This window comes from Tenrec ecaudatus, chromosome X (assembly GCF_050624435.1).
Source record: "Tenrec ecaudatus isolate mTenEca1 chromosome X, mTenEca1.hap1, whole genome shotgun sequence".
In the NCBI taxonomy this organism is placed as follows: Eukaryota; Metazoa; Chordata; class Mammalia; order Afrosoricida; family Tenrecidae; genus Tenrec; species Tenrec ecaudatus.
This window is the reverse complement of record NC_134548.1, coordinates 79,720,667-79,745,864: the sequence shown is the minus strand read 5'-3', so window position 1 is coordinate 79,745,864 and position 25,198 is coordinate 79,720,667. Positions and strand designations below refer to the sequence as shown.

Below are 25,198 nucleotides of genomic sequence, written 5' to 3'. Positions count from 1 at the left end.
CTGTTTTCATTGGACAGTGCATTTTGGATTCTATTGATAAATACAAGACTTGTTCCTGGGTACTTATTAATTCCATAGAGTCAATTTTATTATCTTTATCTTGCTTCTAAGCCTAATGAAAGATCAAGTTTGGGGGCTAGCTAATCTTCACAAACTTTTGGCACCTATTCTTTTTTTTTTCTTTTTGGTGTGTGTGGGGGGGGGGGAGGATTCCGGGAAAACCAGAAAACCTGCTACACAAATTCTAAAAGAGCTGTAGCACTGTCTTTTTTTTTTTTAACACACCCCAAGGAGAGTAGAAAAATACTGAAAGAACTTGTCTGCAACCACCCACTGATCGCAGAGAAACGTTTCAACAAGTTTTGTTTGGAATAAGTCCATAAATGCATGAACTAAAACCCAGGTAGCAACACATTTTGACTTACCCTCCAATGTTCCTGATACTATACTAACATTTTCAAAGATAGGCAGAAGGTCAAAAACTAGGGCAAAGAAATTTAGGAATTGAGTTGTCTCAAATATCTTCTGATATATTCAATATTTTTTATACTCAATAGTGATATGCTATCATCCTTACATTTGGGGTACTTGGAGCTAAAACATCTCTGACACTCTAGGAATGATTATTTTCATTTCTCATTTATAAATTATCTTTCCTTCCTAAGCATTTAACTGTTTCTCTAGTTTTGATCTTTTAAGCTGCTTCCAATTTTCAAATAAAACCTTCTCCTTCCCATAAATTATTTATATTTCCTTAAGAAGGACACACAGAAGAGTGAATAATTTTGTGATCATTGATAAGGTATGCTTTCACCTATGAAAATGTCTTTTAATTCTGCTTACATTTATTTCAGCACTGTCTGTATTGTTGTTAGATGTTGTTGAATTGGTTCCAAACCATAGCGACTCTGCGTACAACAGAATTGGAGTGGGGGTGGGGTGGGGGTGAGGGAGGGAAGGACAGGGGAGTGGATGTCAAGGAGTACAAGAAGGAAGAGAATGTTCTAAATGGAATGTGGTAGCAATTGTACAATACTGCTTGAGGTGACTGAACTATCGAATGATATATCTGTATTAGCTCCCAATAAAATGGTTTTGGAAAAAACAAAAGCAGAATTGAATACTTCCCAGTCCTGCACCATCCTCACAATTGTTAACTATGCTTGAGCCTTGGTGGCACTAGTGGCTTAACTAAGCGCTGAACTGCTAACCACAAGGTCGGTAGTTCAAACCTACCAGTGACTCCATGGGAGAACAATGAAGTTATCTGCTCTCTTAATAATTTACAACCTTGGAAACCTTATATATGGTTATATTATTTTGAGTCAGAATCGACTCAGTGGCAGTGGGTCCTATTTTTAAACCACTATTAAAAACAGAACAAATCTTAATTATTAAGTTCTTGCAAACCAAAGAGCAAGCATACATTTGCAATAAAAAATTTTAAAAATTGTGATTCTATATTTCTTTTAAAGTACTTACGTTTACTGAATAATTATATTTCTACTGTTGCTATTCTTATTTTAAGGACTATGTATTGGAATTACCTGGTCTACATATTATAAATGCACAGTCCAGGTTCAGGAATTAAAATTTACAATAGGCAACCCTCCATTCTAATGCACACTAGTTTTAAGAATAGTTGATATAAAGGATAGGGTTAATTTGGGATCAGGGTTTCCCAAACTTTCCAGATAAAAATCAGACATGAGCAATCTGTATAAAATGTATACATAATACCAGTCTTCTTCCCTAGATATTCCAACTCAGAGCGCTGAGTTGGAATCAGTGTTTTTGTTTTTAACAAGCACACTAGTTGTTTATTTTGAGTGTTGTGGAGAGCAACTTAAAAAATCATTTTATTGGGGGCTCTTACAGCTCTTTTAACATTCCATACATCAATTGTATCAAGCATATTTGTACATATGTTGCCATCATCATTTCCAAAATATTTTATACATGAGCCCTTGGTATAAGCTCCTCTTTTTTGTCCCTCCCTTCCCCACACTCCTACCCTGGTGTGTCCTTGATCAATTATATAGTTATTGTTATTTTGTATCTTACAATGTCTGTATTAATGTGTGTTCTCCAGTCTAGTTAGATTTGTAAGTTAGAACTGGGTCATGGTAGTGGGAAGGAGGAAGTATTCAGGAACTAGAGGAATGATGTGTAATTCGTTGGTGCTACACTACACCTGGGTTGAATCATCCCTTCCTTCCTTTTACCACTTCTGTGGGGGCATATTCAATTATTACAAATGGGCTTTGGGTCTCCACTCCAACCCCCCTCTTCCACATTGATATAGTTGTTTGTTTTGGATTTTTTGATACCTGATACCGTCGACACCTCATGATCACACAAGCTGACATGCTTCTTCGATGTGGGCTTATTTGCTTCTCTGCTGGATGGCCGCTTGTTTGACTTCAAGCCTTTAAGACCTCAGACGCTATAGCTTTTGATAGCAGGGCACCATCCTCTGTCTTCACCACATTTGCTTATGCACTCTTTTTGTCTTCAGTGATTGTGTCGGGAAGGTGAGTATGAAAGAGTGCCTGGCTATCAGAACAAAGTATTCTTGTATAGAGTGAGGCCTTGAGTAAAGGCCCAACGTCTACTATCTTAATACTTGTCATAAATATATGTACATTGGCTTCTATCCCTTTTATTATAAGTTAATATATTTACATTTATACATGCCTATAGCGATACATCTATAAATAGCCTTTGCCTCCTATTTCTTTCCTCTATTTCCTTTGACCTTCCTCCTATCCCACTATCATGCTCACCCTCCATTCAGCTCTCAGTATTTCCTCTAGGATACATTGCTCTTCATCAAGCCCCACCTGGCATTATACATCCTCCTCACCATCAATTTTAGATCCCTTGTTGGTTCCTTGTCTCTGAGTTTGTTGGCTCTCCCTCACCCTCCCCACCCCCTCCTCTCCCATGTCCCCCTGGAACCACTGGGCCATAGTTTTCTCCTTGGGATTGTTTGTCCTGCCTATCTTATATAGACACAGGGTGAAAGAAAAACAAAAACAAAACATAATAAAATAAAAAATCAAAACAAAACAGTTCCAGGTCTTTGTTTGTTTTTATTAAAATCATTTTATTGGGGGTTCATACAACTCTTATCACAATCCATACATATATCGATTGTATAAAGCACATTTGTACATTCATTAGGCTCATCATTCTAAAAACATTTGCTCTCCACGTAAGCCCCTGGCATCAGCTCCTCCTTTTTTCCCCCTCCCTCCCCTGTACCAGAGTTTTTAAATCCATTCGTCAGTTGATGGAAATTTAGATTGTTTCCAATTCTTTGCAATTGTGAACTGTGCCACAATGAACACTGGAGCACAGATGTTTGGTCTTGGTCTGTTTCTTACTTCTTCTGCCGAGTAGGGGGAATGCTGGATCTTAAGGTCGCTCAATTTCCATTTGTTTTAGGTATAACCAGATCTATTTCCATAGCTGCTGCATATATCTACAGGACTACCAGCAGCGGATGAGAGTTCCTATCTCACCACACCCTCTCCAGCACTTGTTGCTCTCTGATTTTTTGAACTGGGCTATTAATGAGGATGTTAGATGGTATCTCATAGTTGTTTTACTTTTCCTTTCCCTTATGGCTAATGATCAGGAACATTTTCTTTTATTTATTTTTTTTCAGGAATATTTTCTCATGTGTTTATTGGCCATTTGGATTTCCACCCTTGTGAAACTTGTATTCAGGTCTTGTGACCATTTCCTCAGTGAGCTCTTTGTGAGAGCCACTGCTAAATTATTATATTTAGGTAAACATTATACTTTAATTCCTATCATCCTAACCTTACAAAAGAAGCTTAAACTACCCAACTACCCTTGATTATTTTTCCACTGATATGGAACTCATTTAGGAAACACAAACTGGATCGGTCACCTTTCCAGGTCCCACATCATCACCCTGTCTGTACCTGGGGATGTAATCTTGTTTGGGGGGGAATAGATCATTCTTTGCAGGAGTTATTTATCACATTACACTATAATAGCATTGGTCCTAGTTCTATATAACGGATGTCTTATAAAAATGAAGACAAATACACACAAGGGAAAGACCGGATGCGAGGATCGCTCCATAAGTTAAGTAATGATTAGGGCTATAAAAGCTGAAAGGGACAAAGATCTTGCTTGAGAGTTGACAGAGAGAGCACAGCCCTGTCAATGCTTTGAATTTCTATTTCTAGAACTAGAGAAAACTAAATTTATTATCTTCATAGCTACCCACTTGAAGTATTTATGTCAGAGTGCCTTTCCTCTTGGACACTGACACAGGGCTCCATCAATATTTGCTGGATGACAGTCATCTTCCACATAAAATCAATCACCAAGTCTCATAGATTCATTCTCCTTCCTACATTTTCTCAAAGCTGTCTCTTAGAACTGATAATGCCTTGCTCTTCTACAATCATTACTACAAATTTCTGCTAGAGTGATCCTTCGAGAGAGTCCTATTTTATTTAGAATAAGTTTTTAAGCATATATAGCTCTCCCAAATCTGCACCTTGACCAATTCTACAAATAGTTCTTGCACGCCCCTCCTGTGGACACCAAGTTTAGTGTTGCCAGAATGATCTCAAATAAACATTTGATTCCGAACTTGTAATCCCCATACCAAAAATGTTCCTTATATTAAAGCCATATGAATTGACCATGCTGTTTCATGCCTCCGTTGGTCTAGAATGCCCTCTCATTCTTCCTGTCTGGTAAATTCTTCACTCATCATAATTTATCTCAAGGGCTGTTGCTATTAAGTATTTTGTCAGAATTAATACTAGACTAGTCCCAAGGAGTTGGGAGATTAAAGATGTCCCAAATGTCCGACTGCTGTTCCAAGATGCTACTCTGCTCCATCCCACCCCACCTACTCCTCCCCTGAGTATATTCCCTCACATACCTGCATTCTGCGATTCAATACAACATCCCACAGAAACTCACAACACTTTGAGGAAATACCTCACTTGGTGGTAGGTGCTGTTCTGTCCAAAATCTGAGAGTCAGACAAAGGTGAGCCAAATGCAGGGTCCTGAGACAGAAGTCAAAAATGTTCAAAAGCCATAGCAGGTCTTCTTGCTTGCACCAAAACTCAGTCAGGAATTAGACGTGTGGTTTCTCAGGTGAGACACTGCATGCTTAAACCAGCATTTATAAGATGGTGTCTTAAGTCACATCTAAGAAGGTAAAAATCAAAGATGTTTTCAAGGAAATAAAGGGTGTGGGTCCATTAAAAAACAAACTCACTGCCATGGAATCGATGCTGACTCATAGAGACCCTATAGGGCAGGGTAGAACTGCCCACCCCCCCGCCGTGAGTTTCCAAGACTGTAACTTTAAAAAAAATCATTTTATTGGGGGGGCTCGTACAGCTCTTATCACAACACATCCATCCATCCATTGTGTCCAGCACATTTGTACATTTCTTACTATCATCCTTTTCAAAACATTTTCTTTCTACGTGAGCCCTTGATATCAACTCATTTCACCCCCTCCCTCCCTCATGAACCCTTGATAATTTATAAAAATTTTCTTCCTTTTCTTACACCAACCACTGTGTCCCTTCACCCACTCTTTCTGTTGTCCATCCCCCTGGGAGGGAGTTATATGTAGATCATTGTAATTGGTTTCCCCTCTCTCCCCCCACCTTCTTCTTCCCCTCCTGGTCTTGCTACTCTTATTATTGGTCCTGAGAGGTTTATTTGTCCTGGATTCCCTATTTCCATTTCTTATCTGTACCAGTGTACATGCTGTGGTCTAGCAGGATTTTTAAGTTGGAGTTGGGGTCATAATAGTGGCAGGGACGAGACTGCAACTCTTAACAGGAGGACCAATTCCATCATTGTTCCAAGCAATGGCTGATTTCGAACTGGTGACATTGCAATTAGCAGCCCAACGTAAAACCACTACAGCAAGTCTTTTCACTCTTACTAAGATGAGGTCTTAATGACTACCCCAAGGAACAAGAGTGTGGCTTGGCCCACACCCACCATTGAGGTCGGCTCAATCCCAGGCCATTCCTGCAATCAGCATAGTAGAGAATGCCCTCCAAAAAAGACTATAGTCACAAGCATATGAAGTTCAGCACCATATCCTATAAGAAACCATGGCTAAAAGGTCCTTATTAATTGACCATAACTCAGACCATCCCCCTGGCTTTTCTCTTAACCAATTCATAACTTGAACTGAGAGGAAATTATTCCCACGGTCTCTATTGAGGAAAAAGCATATTAGATTTTCCCCATTGCATAATTAATTTATTCATTGATAACTTACTCATTCCTTTCCCTTCAGTTATTATGTCTCCTTCCTTACATTTGTAATTTATTTTTACCCAAACTTTTCCACGTTGAGAAATGACACCAAGTTTCGTTGCTCTACCAGTCTGGATGGCTGACTGGCAGCAAGGCCAGTTTAGCAAGTACTTCTTCCTCAGTCCATTCCCATTCATGAATGGGATCCCATTTATTCACTCATGAAGGTGTGAAAGTCAGCCCCTCATGCCTTCTCTCCCACGGTTCTGGATAGCAAATGTTTCAAAACTGCCCATTCCAATTTTCTGTCAAACTCTGAGGGTAGTATGTCCTTCTAATATGACGTTTCTTGGTCCGCTGCTATACCCTGTGGGCTGTAAAGTGTGCTCCTTGGTTTGAGGATATTTAACTTGGTGTCCCAAACTGGTACAGTATCTTTTGTTCTAACCCCTTGACGTTTTTAGCATCTGCCATGTGTTACTGTATATGCAAAGCCCAGTCTGGAGCAGCCACCTGATGCCACTGGTATAGGTTCAATATAATAGTTTTGCCACCTGTGTGCAAGGCCTTCCCCCGAACAATCTGTCCCATATTCATCTGCAATTTTTTGTCTTTTCAGCTGGTAGACAGATTGTCCCTATTGACATTTTGTGCCCCAGAGGGTATAAGAGAGATATGTCTAGATTCAGCCCACCTCTGCACTGCTGCAGCAATCTGCCCCCCTTCGTGTCCACTCATTTCATGAACCTAATTGGCCACCTTAAGCGAGTGTACCAGCATAACCATTTGCTGGTTCCAATCAGCTTCTGATCTAGGAAGGGGGTTATTTTGATAGGCATGGACATGCCTTACTCTGATGTGCCCTTTAAATCTCCATGGTGCTTTCCATAGGTCCTTGCCCCACACAGGTGTTCCTTTAAAGTTCAGTTTGCCATTGTCCCTTTGGATGACTGTATAGTCAGGTTATTGGTCACTACTCATGAACCAGTAAAAATCCAAACATTTGGGTTTTCATCATTGTCCAACTCTTCCATCACAGCTAGGAAAAAAGCATGCAGTTCAGCCTACTGAGCTGTCCTGTTCTTGCCCCGACTCCCCAAATAAAATCTTTTATTTGACACCATTAAAAATCTGAATTTTAAACAGATTCTTGAACTGGTGGCTCATAGCCATTGGCTTGTTCCACTTTTTCACCTGTCTCATTTCCAGTAGCTATTCCAGAACTACCACCTTCACCTTGAAGCTCCATCAGTTTTTCCAATACAAACTTGGGTTCCTCCTTCAGCAATTTTACTTTTTTGTCACATCATAGAGAGGATAGATTGGCAAGTGTTTTCTATAGCTTTCCCAATGCTGTCTGGAGTCAACTTATAGACCAATTCTTTCAAGTCATTTGTCTATTTATATCTCCTGGGTCATGATTGCTATCATTTTCTTTCAGATTTGGTGGAGCTGTTGATGCTCAGCATAAGAGGTCGTCTGATTCTTAAAAATTTTTTTCAGGTCTTCTGATTCTGTTGCATTTTTTCATAAAACCAACACAGTACAGACGATGAAGCAGATAGCCATCAATAGTCTTGTCATCAAAAATACCGTCAATGGTGGTCTATTTTTGGCTATACAGCACATTTTGCCATGTGTAAGATCCATGCCATCAAAGTTGGTCAGGCAGTTTTTGCCCTGAACGTCCTCAGTAATTAGCTTGAATATTCTAAATGCAACCTCATTATTCTACAGATCAACAAGGCTCACTTCAAAAACTCGACCCTTGAGGCCAACAGATACAATTTTGGTTCCATGAGTTCTAGTGACTACTGTTTTCCCACTATTGAGCATAGATGGTGCTTTCACATTATACCAATCTTTCTTGGAATATTAATCAACCACTTTCTTCTTAGCTTCTTTTTTGCCACCTTTTTTGTAAGGCACTTGTTCTTGCTGACTTCTATGTTACTTCTTAGTGCCTTTTTGAATTAAGGTCTTTCCATCTGTTGGTCTTAATGCAGCAACTTTCCACATCAGATTTGTCCATGTACCCTGGCACCAAACAACCTTCTATTGGTCAGCAGAAAGTTGTTCATAGTACACTGTCCATGTGGCAATGGGCTCTGGAAGTTTCTCAGGTGGTTCCAGGGCAGGGCCTATGGGAAAGGGCCTACTTGTTTATGGATACAGTGGGTGCCACCTTGCACACCCCAGTAACTTGTTCCTGTATGAACAACTACCATTTTACCATGGAACTATTTTTGGCACTACCTTTCTTATTTGAGTTTTCCCCTACCATTACCCAAGACATTATGAGGATCTTAGATCTCATTTTTTTTGGGGGGGGGGAGCTATCGACATAGTTAAGGTTTATTGCCAACCTGGTTGATAAACACATGTGGGATTGATCGAAGAACACAGAGATAAATGGCTCTGTCTGTGAGCGACATTCTTGTTCTCAGGTCTGTTGCTCTCTAATGGTCGGACCCGGGTGCAGCTGCCTTAGTCAGTTCCCTGCTTCAGCTTGCAAGGCTCACTTGCTGCAAAACATTCCAGAGAAGCCACATGGACCTATTCTGTTGAAGCACTGGGTGCTGGAGCAGCCACGTGGAGACCCCTGCCAGCACCGAGAAGCTTACACACTCACTGCTTCAGCTTTCCTCCTGCAGTCGGCATCATTGCGTGTGTTTTGTGAGATTGAGGAGGACTTCGTGGATTGGTGTCACACAAATGGGCTAATGTTGGACTTATGGGCTTGGACAGCACTGGGTTGAGATGCTTTCTTTCTGTACACTTACCCTTTATATAAATCGCTCTCTTATATACATATGAGTTTCTGTGGATTTGTTTCTCTAGTCTACCCAGACTAACATAGCTATGAAGGACAATAATGAGACATGCACAGAAATACAAATGTCTGTAGATGAAATACTAGTAATATAGCACTGGTTTAGATAATGGTTTTATGTGGTTATTTGTTGTGTGGTACCATCAAATTAGTTCCAACTCAGTGACCATATGTACAACAGAATGAAACGCTGCCGGGTCCTGCGCCCTCCTCACATTGGCTGTTATATTTGAGCCTATTGGTGCAGCCACTGTGTGAATCCATCTCATTGAGGGTTTTCTTTTTTGCTGCCCCTCTACTTTGTCAGGTTTGATAATCTTTTCCTAAGACTGGTCTCTTCTGATGTCCTATATACATGAAACAAAATCTCTCCATGCTTGCTTCTACAGAACATTCTGGCAGTTTTGTTTGTTCTTCTCACAGTTCACAGTACTTTCAATATTCTTCCCCAGAACCATAATGCAGATGCATAGAGTCATCTCCAGTCTGTCTTATTTAATATCTATGCATATGAGATTATTGATAAAACCATGGCTTGGGCCAGGCACACCTTTAGTCCTCAAAGGTTCATCCTTCCTCTTTCAGATTTTAAAGAGGTCTTTTGCAGCAGATTTACCCATGGCCATCAAGTTGGGCCTAACTCACAGCAGCTCTATGTATAACGGAATGAAATATTGCCCACTTCAGCTGCATCCTCACCATTCTTGGTATGTTTTCAACAACTGTGTCTATTCATCTCTTTGAAGGGCTTCCTCTTTTTTGCATGGTATCCTCCAGGGACTGGTCCTTCCTGATAATATATTCTAAGTACATGAAATAAAGTGTTGCTATCCTTTAAAAAATCATTTTATTGTGGGGGAGGGGTCACACAATTCTTCCCACAATCCATACATATATCGATTGTATAAAGCACATTTGTACATTCGTTACCCTCATTCTCAAAACATTTGCTCTCCACATTAGCCCCTGGCGCCAGGTCATTTTCCTCCTCCTTCCCCACTCATTAACCCATGATGATTTACAAATTATTATTTTGTCATATCTTACACTGCCCGACATGTCCTTTCACCCACTTTTCTGTTGTTTGTCCCCCAGGGAGGGGGTTATATGTAGATCCTTGTAAGCTATCCTCACTTTTAAGGAACATTCTGGCTATACTTTTTCCAAGACAGATTTGTTTGTTCTTCTGGCAGTCTTTGGCACTTTCAATAGTCTTTGCCAACATCATAGTTCAAAGGCATCAATTCTTTGCTGGTCTTCTTTATTTATTTCCCACTTGTCACATGCATCTGAGGCCATTGAAAATATCTTAGTTTGGGTCAAGCACACCTTAGTTCTCATAGGGACAACTTTTCTGTGTAACACTATAAAGAAGTCTTGTGCGGCACATTTACCCAGTTCAATACATCCTTGGAGTCTTTTGACTGCTTGCTTCCATGGTGGTGAATGTGGATCCAAGTGACAGGACAACTCCAATCTTTTTTCAGTTGATCATGATTTTTTTTAAAAGGCGGCAGCATGATGTGAATTATCTCTGCATTCGCAGTTAGTCTAGCCAGTAAATTGCATATCACAGGCAAAAGTGATCTGAGGCTTGACTAATGCCAGGGAACCCATACAAAATGCCACTAGTGATGCTGCAAGTGCCCCAGGAAGCAGAGAAAAGTCACACGACAAGGCTCCATCTCAAGAGAAGGGCAATCGGCATAAGGAGTACATCACATGCTACCCAAGAAAACTCTGTGGGCAGAGACCTTGTTCCCCCTGAGGGCATTACCCAACAGTTTGTGGGGGTTATTCCTGCTTAGTCAGGTCCCTCTGGGGAAGAGTAGGCTGAGAAAGTGATAAGCAGGCCCCCTCATTGCAGGGAGGCTTGCCAAGGGAGGGCAGTTCATGGGTAGTTGTGTTCGCTGAGAAAACACTCTTGAGATGGGCACAGTTCGGCGTCAGGGTGGACAGCTGGCCCCCAGTTCTAGAAACCAAGTAAGGACATAGAACATTAGCTTTAGGAATTGAGTTGTGCCCATTGTCCCCCGGAAGCTCCACCATGTCTTCAAATCTCATGATTTTATGTCCATCTGTCATTGAGGCAGCCTCACTCCAAGCCCAGTAGCAGGCAAGCCATTGCCTTTCAAATGATGTACACCATGTTGCAGCTTCTACAAACTTCCTACTCATCATAGGGCAGTGTTGTCAGGTTTTTGCCATAAGCTCTAGTCTGCATAAGCACATGTGGCATACACTTCCCCAAATCATGACTGTATCCTGAGGGACTAACGGCAAGGTGAATCAGACTTTCTGTAACTCATAGTCTGCACAGGCCCCCATTCAAATGCAGTTTTTTATGGACAGTTTTAAGGAGCAAGCCATATTCCCAGGTATGGAATAAGAGTCCTCTCCAAAATCCATATAGGTTTGGAGATTCCTGCATTGGGCTCCTGTGCTTAGGAGCCCCCAAAGGGTTTCTCTTCCCCACCCCTAGGCCATTTTGTGCACACATCCTCATTTGGCCTCAGGTTCCCCTGCTGAGGTTGGAGCAGACCATGGCCCCCTTGTCAATTCTTATCTTCATCAACGACATGAGTCTCTTACTTCCACAGGGTCCCAGGTGAGAATTCCCACCATTAAATACCTCCTGGAGTGTGTGCCCGGCTAGCTCAGTCGGTAGAGCATGAGACTCTTAAATACCTCCTGGCTGGGGTGAAGACAACCAACTTTAGACCTTAAGATTGGGGAACCATTAAAAAAAAAAGATTGGGGAACCAGCAGAAGTTACCATGGGTCCACCCAACCACCTGTAGAGCTATATTAGCTTCTTATCAGTTCCATCAGTGATTGCTGTACTCATTCCATTTCTTAGTAGGCACCTAAAAATCTTTTTCCTACTGGGATAAGTCCTTTCCTAATTGCCCCTTCCCATTCTCCTATTAATTACTCTTATGTTCCTTGCATCTGTAAAACCCATGTGAGGGAGTTGTGTCAACACATCTGACACTTCTTGGATTGCTGCTTTGTTTTGTAGTAGTAAAGTTACATGGGGTGCCTATGTAAAAGGGGCTCCCCTTGATTACCACTATTTGTCACAACCTGCAGAAAGATTACTATTGGATGAATATCCCTATTACCAAAAAGCCTGTCTCGTATTGTTTCCACATGCAACACATTAACTGATCAGCTGCTTTCTTGGGAGTGTTCCAATAAGCATTTAAGGTGAGAGACAGGCAATTCCCTTCTCAGGGTAAACTAGTCTCACTGCAAATTTTATCCAGTCCACCATGCTGGGTGTTACTTCGCAGTTAATCTTTCTTGTGACTGGATCTAGTACAACCATTCATGACTATTCTATAGTGAGCTGTGGGTCTTGTATGAATTCATACTTTACAACTCAGTAGCATTCAAAACAAAAAAAATGTCTTATTTTAGTAATGGTTCCTTACTCGGGAAGCTGATGATACAGGTCCACAAATTGCAACAATGCTTTTTACACTATAGCCCCTGGTTTCATGGTTTTCCATTCCCCTCCCGGGATACCTTTTGGTGATCAGAGGTTATAGGAGTACTTCCCGTTTTCTAACATAACTTTTCCCTTTTGTGTCAGTCCAGAGATTAGAGGTCGTAGGTCTGAATGAACTAATTCTAGACTTCATTGCTACAATTCACCTCTACATTCTTTTTTTCTCTTTTCACTACTATTGATAACAGAAACCAAGCAATTGTCTCTTGCCTTTTCCTTGTCACTCTATTTTTTGCTCTGTATTTTCTTTCTTTTTTTTATGGGGCAGTGAACCTAATTTAATGGTAGTGAAACGATATGAGTAGAAATAGCATGATTGTTAACACAAAGCAAAGAATAAAACCAAGGACACTTCACTATATATATAGAAATTGTGGAATAGGTACATGTTTTGCTCTGTATATTTTCCCCCCTACTGGGCATATACCCAGAAGAGGCAAGAAACAAACTAAGGCCAGACATATGTGCCCCAATGTTCATTGCGGCACAGTTCACAATTGCAAGGAGCTGGAAGCAACCCAAAATTCAATCAACTGACGATTGGATTAAAAAACTGTGGTATATACATACAATGGAGTACTACGCATCACTAAAAAGCAGTGATGAACGTATGAAGCACATAACAGCATGGGAAGAACTGGAGGATATCATGCTGAGCGAAGTAAGTCAGGCACAAAAGGACAAGTACATGAGCCTGCTGAGGTATTTAAAAAAAAAGTACAAAAGGGGCATAGGGAAAAAGCTACTGTACACAAACATTCTTGGGGTGAGGATCGTGTAGTATGGCAGAGACCAGATCAAATCCAGGGATGCGCATGGTAGACAACTGGGGAGGAGGTGGGGAAAGGAAAAAAAAGGATGAATATAAGGAAGAAAAGGGGAGCAGGGGCATGGGGCACTAACCCACCCAAGGGGAGGGTGTTGTTTATATTTCCACAGGGAAGGACGGACCAGACTTCAACCCAGTGCCTCAAGGTATGAATGCAACATTAAGGCGTGGCATAGAGAACCAGTGGAGGCTGGCCCCAGCACCAAATATTAAGTGGATGCCTGCCCCTCCCCCAAGAAGAGTTTGTTTCAAAGGACAATGTTCTCTGCAGCTATGGGAGAGGGACATGTCTGATCAGAGCACACGGGAGCAGATGAAGGGGGAGGAGGAGAGAGTGGAGCACAGCCTGGCCCACCAGGCTGTGAGTGATGTTCCTGACTGGAGCAGCCAGTCCAGAGAGGGAATGGCTGGCCCCACAATGAGACATGATGCCCCTCACTGACCCATGACACTACAGGGGACAGCACCGGAGACATAGTGTGGGAATTGTGCCTGACCTGATCCCACCACACGGAGGCAAAGCACTGGGGGAGTGCAGAGGAACAGCAAGGGAATGGAGCGGCAAGATCCCCAGGGAATGCTGAAAGTGTACTTTGGGGCCAGGGCGTGGTGCCCCAACAGACTGGACTGGAGAACACTCCTAAAGGCCAACAAGTGATCCTTGAATTAACTACAAGCTTCTCTTTCTTGATGTGTTTTGCTTTGTTCTCTGTCAGTGGTTTGTTGTTGTTTTGTTGTATACTGTTGCTTTATTTTCCTCTGTCTCGTTTCTGTGCATGTTATTATCTCCACAGGCCTGTCTAAATAAGATAGGCTGAACTATCTGGAGGAAAAACAATGGGACCGACAGTTCCAGCGGGACTGGGGATAGGGGAAGGTGGGGGGTAAGGAAGTGGTGTTAACAAACTCAGGGACAAGGGAACAAGGGATCCAAATTGGTGGTGAGGTGGGAGTGGCAGGTCTTGTAGGGAATGCTCAGGGGTAAGGTAACGAAGAGATATAGCTATAACCCAGGTGGGGACGGAGCATGATAGTAGGGCAGGAGGAAAGTCAAGGGAAATAGAGGTCTAGACAGAAAGTCAAGGGCATTTATAGAGGTCTAGACAGACATGTACATATGCAAATATACATGAGGATGGGGAAATAGATCTATGTGTCTATGTTTATAGGTTTAGTATTAAGGTGGCGGAAGGACCTTGGGCCTCTACTTAAGCACTCCCTCAATGCATGAATACTTTCTTCTATTAAATTGGCATTCTATTATGCTCACCCTCCCGACACAACCGCTGAAGCCAAAGCAGGTGAACAAGCAAATGTGAAGAAAGCTGATGGTGCCTGGCTATCAAAAGACATAGCGTCTGGGGTCTTAAAGGCTTGAAGATAAACAAGCGGCCATCTAGCTCAGAAGCAACAAAGCCCACATGGAAGAACACACCAGCCTGTGTGATCATGTGGTTCTGAAGGGATAAGTTATCAGGCATCAAAGAACAAAAATCACATAATTGGGTGCACACCTCCATGATACGATCGCTGAGGACAAACGGGTGCATAAGCAAATGTGGCAAAGAAAGCTGATGGTGCCCGGATATCAAAAGATATAGCATCTATGGTCTTAAAGGCTTGAAGATAAACAAGCTGCCATCTAGCTGAGAGGCAATAAAGTCCACATGGAAGACGCACACCAGCCTGTGCGATCACGAGGTGTCGAAGGGATCAGGTACAAGGCATCATCAGAAAAAAAAATCTTACCATAGTGAATGAAGGGGTAAGTGCAGAGTGGAGACCCAAAGCCCATTCGTCGGCCACTGGAGATCACCTCACAGAGGGTTCTAGGGAGATGAGTCAGTCAGGGTGCGATGTAGCACCAATGAAGAATACAACTCTCCTCCACTTCCTAAATGCTCCCCCCACCCCAACTACCATGATCCGAATTCTGCCTTGCAATGTCTGGATAGAGCAGAGGATGTACACTGGTGCAGATAGGAGCTGGAGGCACAGGAAATCCAGGGAGGATGATACCTTCAGGACCAGGGGTGTGAGGGGCGATACGGGGAGTGTAGAGGGTGAGTGGGTTGGAAAGAGGGAACTGAATACAAGGATCTACATGCGACCTCCTCCCTGGGGGACGGACAACAGAGAAGAGGGTGAAGGGAGACACCAGACAGGGCAAGATATGACAAAATAATAATTTATAAATTATCAAGGGCTCATGAGGGAGGGGAAAAAAAGAGGACTTGATACACAGGCTTAAGTGGAGAGCAAATGCTTTGAAAATGATGAGGGCAAAGAATGTGGATATGCTTTATACAATTGATGTATGTATGGATTGTGATAAGACTTGTATGACTCCCTAATAAAAAGTTCCCCCAAAAAGATTTTGTTATACTCTTGAAACTCCAAAAATATTTTTAAGAGTTTACCTAGATAGTATTAATGCATGCACATAAAATCAAAATAAAATTGTTTTCAATTTTTAAAAATTAAATCATTTTATTGGGGGCTTGTACAACTCTTCTCACAATCTACACATTCATTCAATGTCAAGCACTTTTGTACATTTGCTTCCCTCATCATTCTCAAAACATTTGCTTTCTACTTGAGCCCTTGGTATCAGCTTTTTTCCCTATCCCTCCCCGCATGAACCCTTGATAATTTTTAATTATTTTGTCGTATCTTATGCATCCAACAAGGCAATTAACTCAGAAGTTAATTACATCCACCAATTCTGTATCCCATTAATATGGTGATGCCATGAGTAATGGACTGCAACGTAACAGGGCCATATTAGTTGACCTTGGCCCTAACTCCAGGGTTTCCTACTATGAAGACTTCCCTTTCCTTCATTTCACCACGGCACCTTATAAAAATGAATTTGAATGTATCACTTTAAAAAAATCACTTTATTGGGGGCTCGTAGAACTCCTTATCACAGTCCATACATACATCCACTGTGTCAAGCACATTTGTACATTTGTTGCCATCATTCTCAAAACATTAGCTTTCTACTTGAGCCCTTGGTATCAGCTCATTTTCCCCCTTCCTTCGTGAACCCTTGATAATTTATAAATTACTATTTTGTCCTATCTTACACTGTCCGTTTCCCTTTATCCATTTTTCTGTTGTCCGTCCCCTAGGGAGGAGTTTATATGTAGATCTTTGTAATCGATTCCCCTTTCCCACCCCCGCCCTCCCAGTATCACCACTCTCACCACTTGTCCTGAAGGGATCGTCCGACCTATATTCTTTGTTTCCAGTTCCTATCCGTACCATTGTACATTCTCTAGTCTAGCAAGATTTGTAAGGTAGAATTGGGATCATGATAGTTGGGAGGAAGCATTTAGGAAGTAGAGGAAAGTTGTATGTTTCATTGTTGCTACATTGAACCGATTGGCTTGTCTCCTCCCTGTGACCCTTTTGTAAGGGGATGTCCAGTTACTTATAGATGGGCTTTGGTACCCCAATTCCGCATATGATTTTGTTCTTTGATGCCTGATACCTGATCCCTTCAACGCCTAGTGATCATACAGGCTGGTGTGCTTCTTCCATGTGGGCTTTGTTGCTTCTGAGTTAGATGGCCACTTGTTTGCCTTCAAGCCCAGATGCTATATCTTTTGATAGCCAGGCTCCATCACAGCTTTCTTCACCACTTTTGCTTATGTACCCATTTGTCTTCAGCAATCCTATCAGGAAGGTGAGCACACAATATTATTTTTTGTTCTTTGCTCCCTGATACCTGATCTGTTCAGCACCTCGTGATCACACAGGCTGGTGTGCTTCTTCCATGTGGACTTTGTTGCTTTTGAACTAGATGGCAGCTTGTTTACCTAAATGATCACTTTTAAACTAACTTATTTACATGTTTACCTCTTTTAGACTTATAAACCTCTTGTATACTTTTACAATAAAAAATAGCATGTCTGAATTCCCACCCACTCCAAAATAGGGGGATTGATAAATATAGGATGAATAAATACCGTGTACTGACCCTAACATCCAAACCACAATTTTGGAAGCCACCTTCTCTTTCACCTCCCAAATGTCACTTGGTTATCAAATTCTGGTGAAATTGATTCCCTAACGAGCTCTCAAATCTATCCTCCATACCCCTCCCTCCTTCCTTCCTCTTCACCACAATGCCTCAAAGACCAGTTTAGGGCCCATTTTCGCATACTTGAACTAGATTTTGTTTCTCTCCAAACCACTCTCCACACTGTTGTTGGAATTCAAAAATTTTTATTATAAAATACATACTTAAAAGGCATTTTTAATATTTTAAACACAGAAATAAAAGTATAATACCTTACCCCATCCACATAACTTTTACCCTTCTAATACCATTCCCCAGAGGTTATCATTGTGAACAGATTGGTGTATATTCTTTCAGATTTGGGGTATACACAAGTATATATAAACACAAATATATACATTATTGTCTTTTACAAAAATGAGATCAAATTACACATATGATTCTTCAGTCTTTTTCATCATTCAATATACAGAAAGTTACTAAAACATAAATCTTATTATAGTACTACTCTTAAGTTCATATCCCATAATAAAATTCACAGTAATTAGTAGCAAATGGTAAATGAAGCTTTTGAAGATAATTTTTTCTCATCTTTCAGTCCTTTCTGTAGCCACTCTAGAACTCAATGCTTTAAATCACTTTAAATTCTTTATGGAACAGGCAGGTATAAACAAACAAACTAGGAATATACCCTGCCATTTCTAGACTTTGGCCTTTCCACGACTTGGACTGTTCCATCTAAAACCAATATAACAACATCACTAGGAAGACTTCCTAACTTTTCTAGACATGATCTATTTCCCCCTATATTTTTGACCTACTTTATTGCATTTATCTCATAGTTTTGTAATGATTCATTAACATATTTTCAATTAAATCTTCTCATTCTCATGGTAATGGTGAACACTGGGTAAAAGAGATGTCTTATTTACCGTTCCATCCTAAGGATCTGACAGAGGGCTTATCATCAAGCAGATGCTCAAAAACATTATCTTTGTGGGATTTATGATTTTACGAACCTTTTCTGAGTAGTTACTATACACAAAACCATATCCTAAGCATGAAAAGAAACAGAATACATTCTGTTTGCACTAAGGAAATTAGCACTTCCTCTGGAAGTACAGGGATAAACAAACAACAACATATCATTTCTGACATACAGGCTGTTTCAAGGGATTTATAATTATCTGCTTTGAGTCCATTTAGAAACAAAGCACAGCACAATTAAATGAAAAATAAAAATAATGGGCATTTTATCTGATAGGTTTATGTTTTTAAATGTAGCAAGGTACAGAATCTAATTCTCTATCCCAGCAGAGCTACAGTCACCTGGTTCCACCTTGCAAATTAAAAGTTGAGATACCATGCTTGCAATTTTTTTTTATACATCAAGGTCACAGTTATTAGTCCTTTCATAATTTTTCTTCCTTCACCAGGGAAAAAATGTTACCAAGAACAATACATTGGATTTAAAAGGCAATGGAGAAGAAAGAGCACTCTCGTTATTATGGGTGTTGGAAGGGGGTTGTGACATTATACCAGGAAGAAGATCAGGAGAGATTTAGTATAATTTACTTTTTTTTAAAGGCTAGGTGTTAGTTAATCTGATGATCTTAGGACCAGACACTGTACAAATATAAACCAATTGGGGTAAAAGTGAACCACCTAAGCTGGAGAACCAGGATGGCTGAGCAAGGAAGCCCAAAGGAAAACTCATTCATCAGAGTCCAAGTCACTGTCTCCAGCAATGGAGTGGAAATCCTCACTGTCTTCCTCATCCTCTGACAGATGGACCTGGCTGAGTACGCTTGGCCCAGAGCGCTGCTCTTCCTCCTCGTCTTCTTCCTCCTCTGATACCTCATACCCACCAATGCTGCTGAAGCTTGTGTCTTGGGTGTTTGATTTGGGATCAGGTTCCTCATAGCTCCCATAACTGAGAAGAGAAACATGTCATCTCTCAAGTTCAGGCACCATCCTCTCTAGCTGACCAGTCCCACTCTATTATTAAGGGATAAGCCCATCTCATCTCTCCTGAACACTACAGTAACTGGTTCTGGACTGTTCTACAGATTCTTAAAGGAAAAATGATCCTGTACAGAAACACCACGCCAATTTAATTCACATACAAGAATGTGAATTAAAGAAACGTTTACATCTGAAAAATGCATACTGCCAGCTTATATGACTGTAAATGGTGATAGCTTCCTTCATTTACATATTCAGTTAACGAACAGTCATGAATAGTTTACCTTTTCACTGTATATTGTATCTTTCCTCTCCTTTCCATTCCTACGCTGTTTGCCTTTATTAATTTAGCCCACTGTGATGTCTGGCCTACACTACTGAAATAGTCTTCATGCCTCCAGTCTTACTCTCCTCAAAATTATTCATATTCACTCTTCATATTTCTGCAAAAGTTCTCTTGATTTTGTTTGCTTATTCTTAATTTTACTTAAAAAATTGATAACCCCACTACCAGAGATTAAGGATATGATCTTTCAATTTTTTCCCCTATATAATTATATGCTGAAACAGTTTTTTAATTTACCCAGTTGGGATACTCTACATACTCTTTAGGAAAACTGTTACCCTGCTCCCGACTAATGACAAATGAACACCTCTCTGTTTTGTTAAGTATACATCTATAGTATTTTCATAGCTACCCAGTATTGCACTTATGGCTGTTAACATGATTTATGCAACAATTTCTCATTGGGGCATTTAAGTGGTCTCCAATTTTTCCACTGTTAGAAATAATGCTGCTAACATTGTTGAACAAACACCTTGATATTTTATTATTCCGTTGAATGATTTCCACACATGTAATTTTGGGCCAAGAAGGAAGCATATATTTTTAAGTTATTGATTTATAATGATAAATTGCTATATTTCCTAGGAGTATCAATTTACGTTACCTTCTTTTCCTTCACATTCTCTCCCAACAATGAAATTTCCCATTCACTTTAATCTATGCCAGTTGGACAGGTAAAAATGTCATCTTTGATTTCCTTACTGAACTTTTGTGACTATTAGAAAAATTATTATTTTTTTTAAGAAAAATTATTTTTTAATCTGGGTACCAGCCATTTGTATATTTTCTGAATCGTTAGTTCATGTCTTTTGACTTCTTTTGGGGAAGAATAATCTTTCTAAAATGTAAACCTGATCATACAATACTCATTTAATGCCAGTCCAAAATTTTCAGGCCCTTCATGAGTTAGTTGCTATACTTTACACTGTAAAGAATTTAAATTTTTACACTGATTTAAATTCTTACAGTGAGCAATCAAAAGTTCCAGCCATACTGAGGTACTTGTATTCTCTACATTTGTCTGTCTTCACATGTGCCCATGTTCTCTGGAATGCCCTTTATTTTCTTCATTCAGTTAAATTCTATTTGCATCCTTTTCTAAACAGCTCCCCTATCCTAACTCCTATGTAAGTTTCAGAAAAATCCTGTGGTTGCCTATCACAGGATTCACACATCATGCTATATTGTGGTTTTCTGTTTATCTGTTTAGGTCCCTTGCTACACTGAACTCCTTAAAGAAAGGGATCAGATTTTAGTTATTTTTGTACTGGTGATATTTGTAGAACAAATGAATGAATAAGGCTAGCCTGCTTGATGTTCAAAGCCAACTTCATTTTTTCACTCCTTTCCCACCCCACTTAAATAGCCATTCTTCCCCTTTCCTATTGCAATGAAATTTCCATATTCATTTGACTTCCGTATCACCTATATTCAACTGATTTACCTTCTAAATAGCTTTGGAAAACATCTCTTCATCTCCCCTCTGCTCATAACAGATTCTCGTAGTATGTCCCACATCGCCCTATTATTTAATACACACATTTAAGTTACTTTCTTTTCCTTAAAGAGACAATTACCATTATCCATAAGACAAAATCTAAGTATCTGAAAATGCCATTGAGGCTCTTCCCCAATATATTCCCTTGCTATTTCTGGAGTCTCAACTCCCACCCACCTCCTTTAACTTTGCAACATACTTTATGTGACGTTGTGTTCCTTTCTATGTCTTTAAATGTATTAAACCACCCACAAAAATCTCCCCATCTGCTGTTACCCTATCTACTCCTATTCCGCCTTTAGAGGAGCTCTGATGGTTTAGTGGTTTGGTTACGCGTTGAACCGTTAACTTCAAGGCCAGCCATTTGAAACCACTAGCTGCTCTGTGGGAGAAAGATGAGACATTTTATTCTGTAAAGAATTACAATTCTGGAAACCCAAAGGGGCATTTTTACCCTACCTTAAGGAGTTGCTATGAGCTAGAATCGACTCCATGGCATCAAGTTTTTCGTGATTTATTCAATTCTTAAGGCTCAGTTAAAAGTAAGACGTTCAGATATGAAAATAAAAATAATTTATAAGTTATCATGGGTTCATAAGGGTGGGAGGGTGGGGAAGGGGGGGGGAGGGAGAAGAGTTGATACCAAGGGTTCAAGTAGAAAGAAAATGTTTCGAAAATAATGATGGCAACATATGTACAAATGTGCTTGATACAATTGATATATGGAATGTTCTAAGAGCCCCCGATAAAATGATTTATATATTAAAAAAATCCCCTGATTACTCTTGAGATACTCCCATCCTCAATGTTGCCTTGGTGTTTTGAATTTACTCATGCTATAGCACTTATCATACTGTATTTGTAATAATGTTTGTTTGTGTCAGTCTCTTCCACTAGACTGTAAGCTCCTCACAGGCAGGATAGGAAGTCTTGCTTCTCTGTATTCCTAGGGTCTAGCACAGTGTCCGGACCTAGTAGATGCTCAGGAAATGTCTCATGGATGAAACTAACCTGATGCTGAGCCTTCTGACATCATAGCTGGGCACTAATACCACTGCCATGTAGCATGTTGCTGCAGGTTACCTGATGTTGCTATCTTCCAAACCACGGGAAGCCTCCCCACCATCTCCCTCATAGGACATCATGCTTTCTTCATTTTCCACGCCCATCCGTGTGTTCTCCTGAAGCATGCGTGGCTGTTTGGGTCTAATCCCACTAGATCCCACATCAGAGTCACTTCCACTTTCACTCAACTGGATAGCTGTAAAAATATGGAGAAGTTATAAAAAGAGATAGTTCCTGGCTCATCCATAGATGAGGTTGACAGAATTAACATCGTTGGCTTGGTCTTCCAAAAATCAGTAACTTCCACACATCTACGACACTGGCAAGATCTATTTCAGAAATGGAATTCAAATAATCATTTCCTTTTAAAGAACCTCAATCCAATCTCTTTGCCCAGCATCCCCAAGCCAATTTTCTTCTCCCATACCTTTCCCTTGCTACTGCAGGGGAACATCTCCAATACGAGTTTTTCCCCCCTTGGCTTTCCTTGTTGCCTCATAGTTCTTTCTCATCTTTAGCAAGTACTTAATTCAGAGCTGCTATTTCAGCACTTTTTTAAATCTTCACTTTCTCTGAGACTAAAGAGTATGATTATTCTATGATGGGGTACTTAGAATTGTCAAGTTTGTTGATGAGACAGTAAAAGAGTCATCATCTGATAACTGCATATGCAACCAATAGATTCCTATCTATTCCTTCAGAGTGCCATGGTGAACTATATAGGGAACAGCAACAAAAGGAGTTAGAGTTACCAGAAAAGGGATTATCTCCTTCTTCATCACTCCCAGCATCTTCTTCATCATCCTCTCCTTCAGACATAAGTAAGTCTTCATATAAGACACTGGCTTGCGGCTGTTGTACAGTTCCTTCCTCTTCATCAGCAAGATCCCCATCTACATCTTCACCTTCCTGAATAAGAACAGTTGAAGGTCAGTGTCCCATCATTGACAAAGTTGGGGAATAAAAGCCACCACCAGCCACCCTTGCTGCCTCACAAACATTTTGTGGATAAACTTGTTTAGCTGGTTCCAAGTATTAAAGTCAGACTGGGGGCTGACTATAGAGACCTTCTGATATCACCTTGTGATTTGGCCTGCCCCATACTATTGGGGCTCCTATCATGTAAGTATATAATGTAACCATAAGCTTTCTGTAAGCATACTCACTGGGGCTGGAGTCTTAGGTTTCCCATCCTCCTCCTCCTCATCATACCCTTCAATATCTACATCAGAGTCTTCCTCGCCCAGCCTACCTCGGCCCTGGTGCATCTGAGTAAGGAACACAAATAGCATATCATTGAGGGACATGCCAGTAGGAGGAGTTAACCAAGGGTTCTCACCCAGGACTGATGCTCCTCCCTGATATCCTAGCCAATCCCACTGCTAGTGGAGGCTGTTTACACAGCTCGAGGCATGTACATTTTCTCCCACTAATTCTTTGGAAATAACAGGTAGGGTAAAAATCCAAAGAACAAAAAGGTCCTTGGTCTACTCTTACTGTATCATCAAAAGGAGACTCTTCCTCCTTTTTTAACCGACATTTTCCTTAGCCGATGTTGGACTCTTTGAGACAGATAATTGGACAGTCCCTCACAGAAGGGCCACACAGAAGGGCTGATAAATCTAGGGTGCAGTATGGCATTGATGAACCACTTAATTATCCTATAGTTCTTAACATTTCCTCCCCTCACTATTATGACTTTTGTTTTACGTCATTAAGCATGTTAGACTTGCGTACGTTCATCTGTATATGTAAGATCATTTGGTGCACGAAAATCAAAAAAGATAACCCTTCAGAAACAGCAACAGGAGAAATGGTTCCTGGAGGTTATGGGACGAGAGGTGGTGGGGTGGAGAGCTGATAGCACTGATAACTGTATAACCACACTCATTGGGATTGAGCAACAGAATTGTATGTGAATGGATAGATAGGATCGTGTAAGATATGGCCAAAAAAAAAAGAGGGTTCCTGGGTGGTATAGTGGGGGAGGGCAAAGGGGACCTGATATAAAGGAGTTCATGATTAAAGAAAATGTTTTGAACCTGATTGTGGTAGCAATTGTATAATAAATACTGCTTGATGTGACTGAATGGTAGAATGTTATACTATCAGTTAAGAGCTACCCAATAAAACAATTTTAAAAAAGAAGAAAAAACAAAAGTCTCCTGAGTTTTATACTCTTCAGTGAAACCCTGATGGAAAATAGCTGGTAAAATTTTTGGTTTTAGATAAGGAATTTCTTCTGATACCTGTAGAACAGGTCACTTATTTCTTTTTTTGGTGTCTTATTTCTTATTTAACCAAGAATTTAATTTCTGTTATAACATACATACATTAAAAGCAGCAGGGTGATTCTTTTGAACTCGTCTCTGAATGCAGTTAGCTTTTCTAGTTACTTGTCAGGTTGCCCTGATGCTTTATACTTTTTACATTAAGACTTTCCCGAAGTTCTGCTGTGCGTCACTCTGCCAGTCATGTGACCCACCACCAATCCCACCTTGAAATTACCTAAGCCTTCACTCTCAGGGTTAAGGAGCCTAGTCATGCTTGATACGTGCCATATAACAACACCATTGCCTCCACCCTCTACCTTCCAAGAATACTATCAATCTCACTAAGAGAAAAAGAACATCCTACCTGTGTTATTTGCTTTTCTGGTGTGGTAGTAGGGATATCTAGGACAGACATATTGCTTTCATCTTGAAATACAGAAGCATCTCGAGACATACTGAGGGATGTGTTCGTATCATACAAATCAGGAGGCTGTGGCACAAAATGCACAACTTAATTTTTGTTTAGGTAAGAGTAAGAAATATAAAGAACTCCCTATAGAG

General features: G+C 40.5%; 1 protein-coding gene and 1 non-coding gene across 12 annotated transcripts in view; both read right to left on the bottom strand.

The window, feature by feature from the left end:
• Positions 1-204: 204 nt before the first annotated feature.
• Positions 205-264, bottom strand: LOC142435286 (U7 small nuclear RNA). The gene has a single exon (XR_012781372.1). It is a non-coding gene; the product is annotated as a U7 small nuclear RNA (small nuclear RNA).
• A 2,949-nt stretch (positions 265-3,213) lies between these two features.
• Positions 3,214-25,198, bottom strand: part of TAF1 (TATA-box binding protein associated factor 1) — a 124,418-nt gene continuing 102,433 nt past the window's right edge. For 3 of the 11 annotated variants that reach the window (XM_075539430.1, XM_075539431.1, XM_075539432.1), the window contains exons 35-40: positions 25,002-25,127; positions 23,531-23,632; positions 23,117-23,273; positions 22,383-22,560; positions 21,246-21,323; positions 17,677-19,423 (exon numbers count right to left, since the gene is read on the bottom strand). In XM_075539430.1, the coding sequence (XP_075395545.1) occupies positions 19,204-19,423; positions 21,246-21,323; positions 22,383-22,560; positions 23,117-23,273; positions 23,531-23,632; positions 25,002-25,127 (861 nt within the window). In that variant the 3' untranslated portion in view covers positions 17,677-19,203. Of the gene's footprint in view, positions 5,211-17,676; positions 19,424-21,245; positions 21,324-21,575; positions 21,682-22,382; positions 22,561-23,116; positions 23,274-23,530; positions 23,633-25,001; positions 25,128-25,198 lie in introns of those variants that run through there. The other 8 variants (XM_075539434.1, XM_075539436.1, XM_075539437.1 and 5 more) reach the window with 6 other exon arrangements.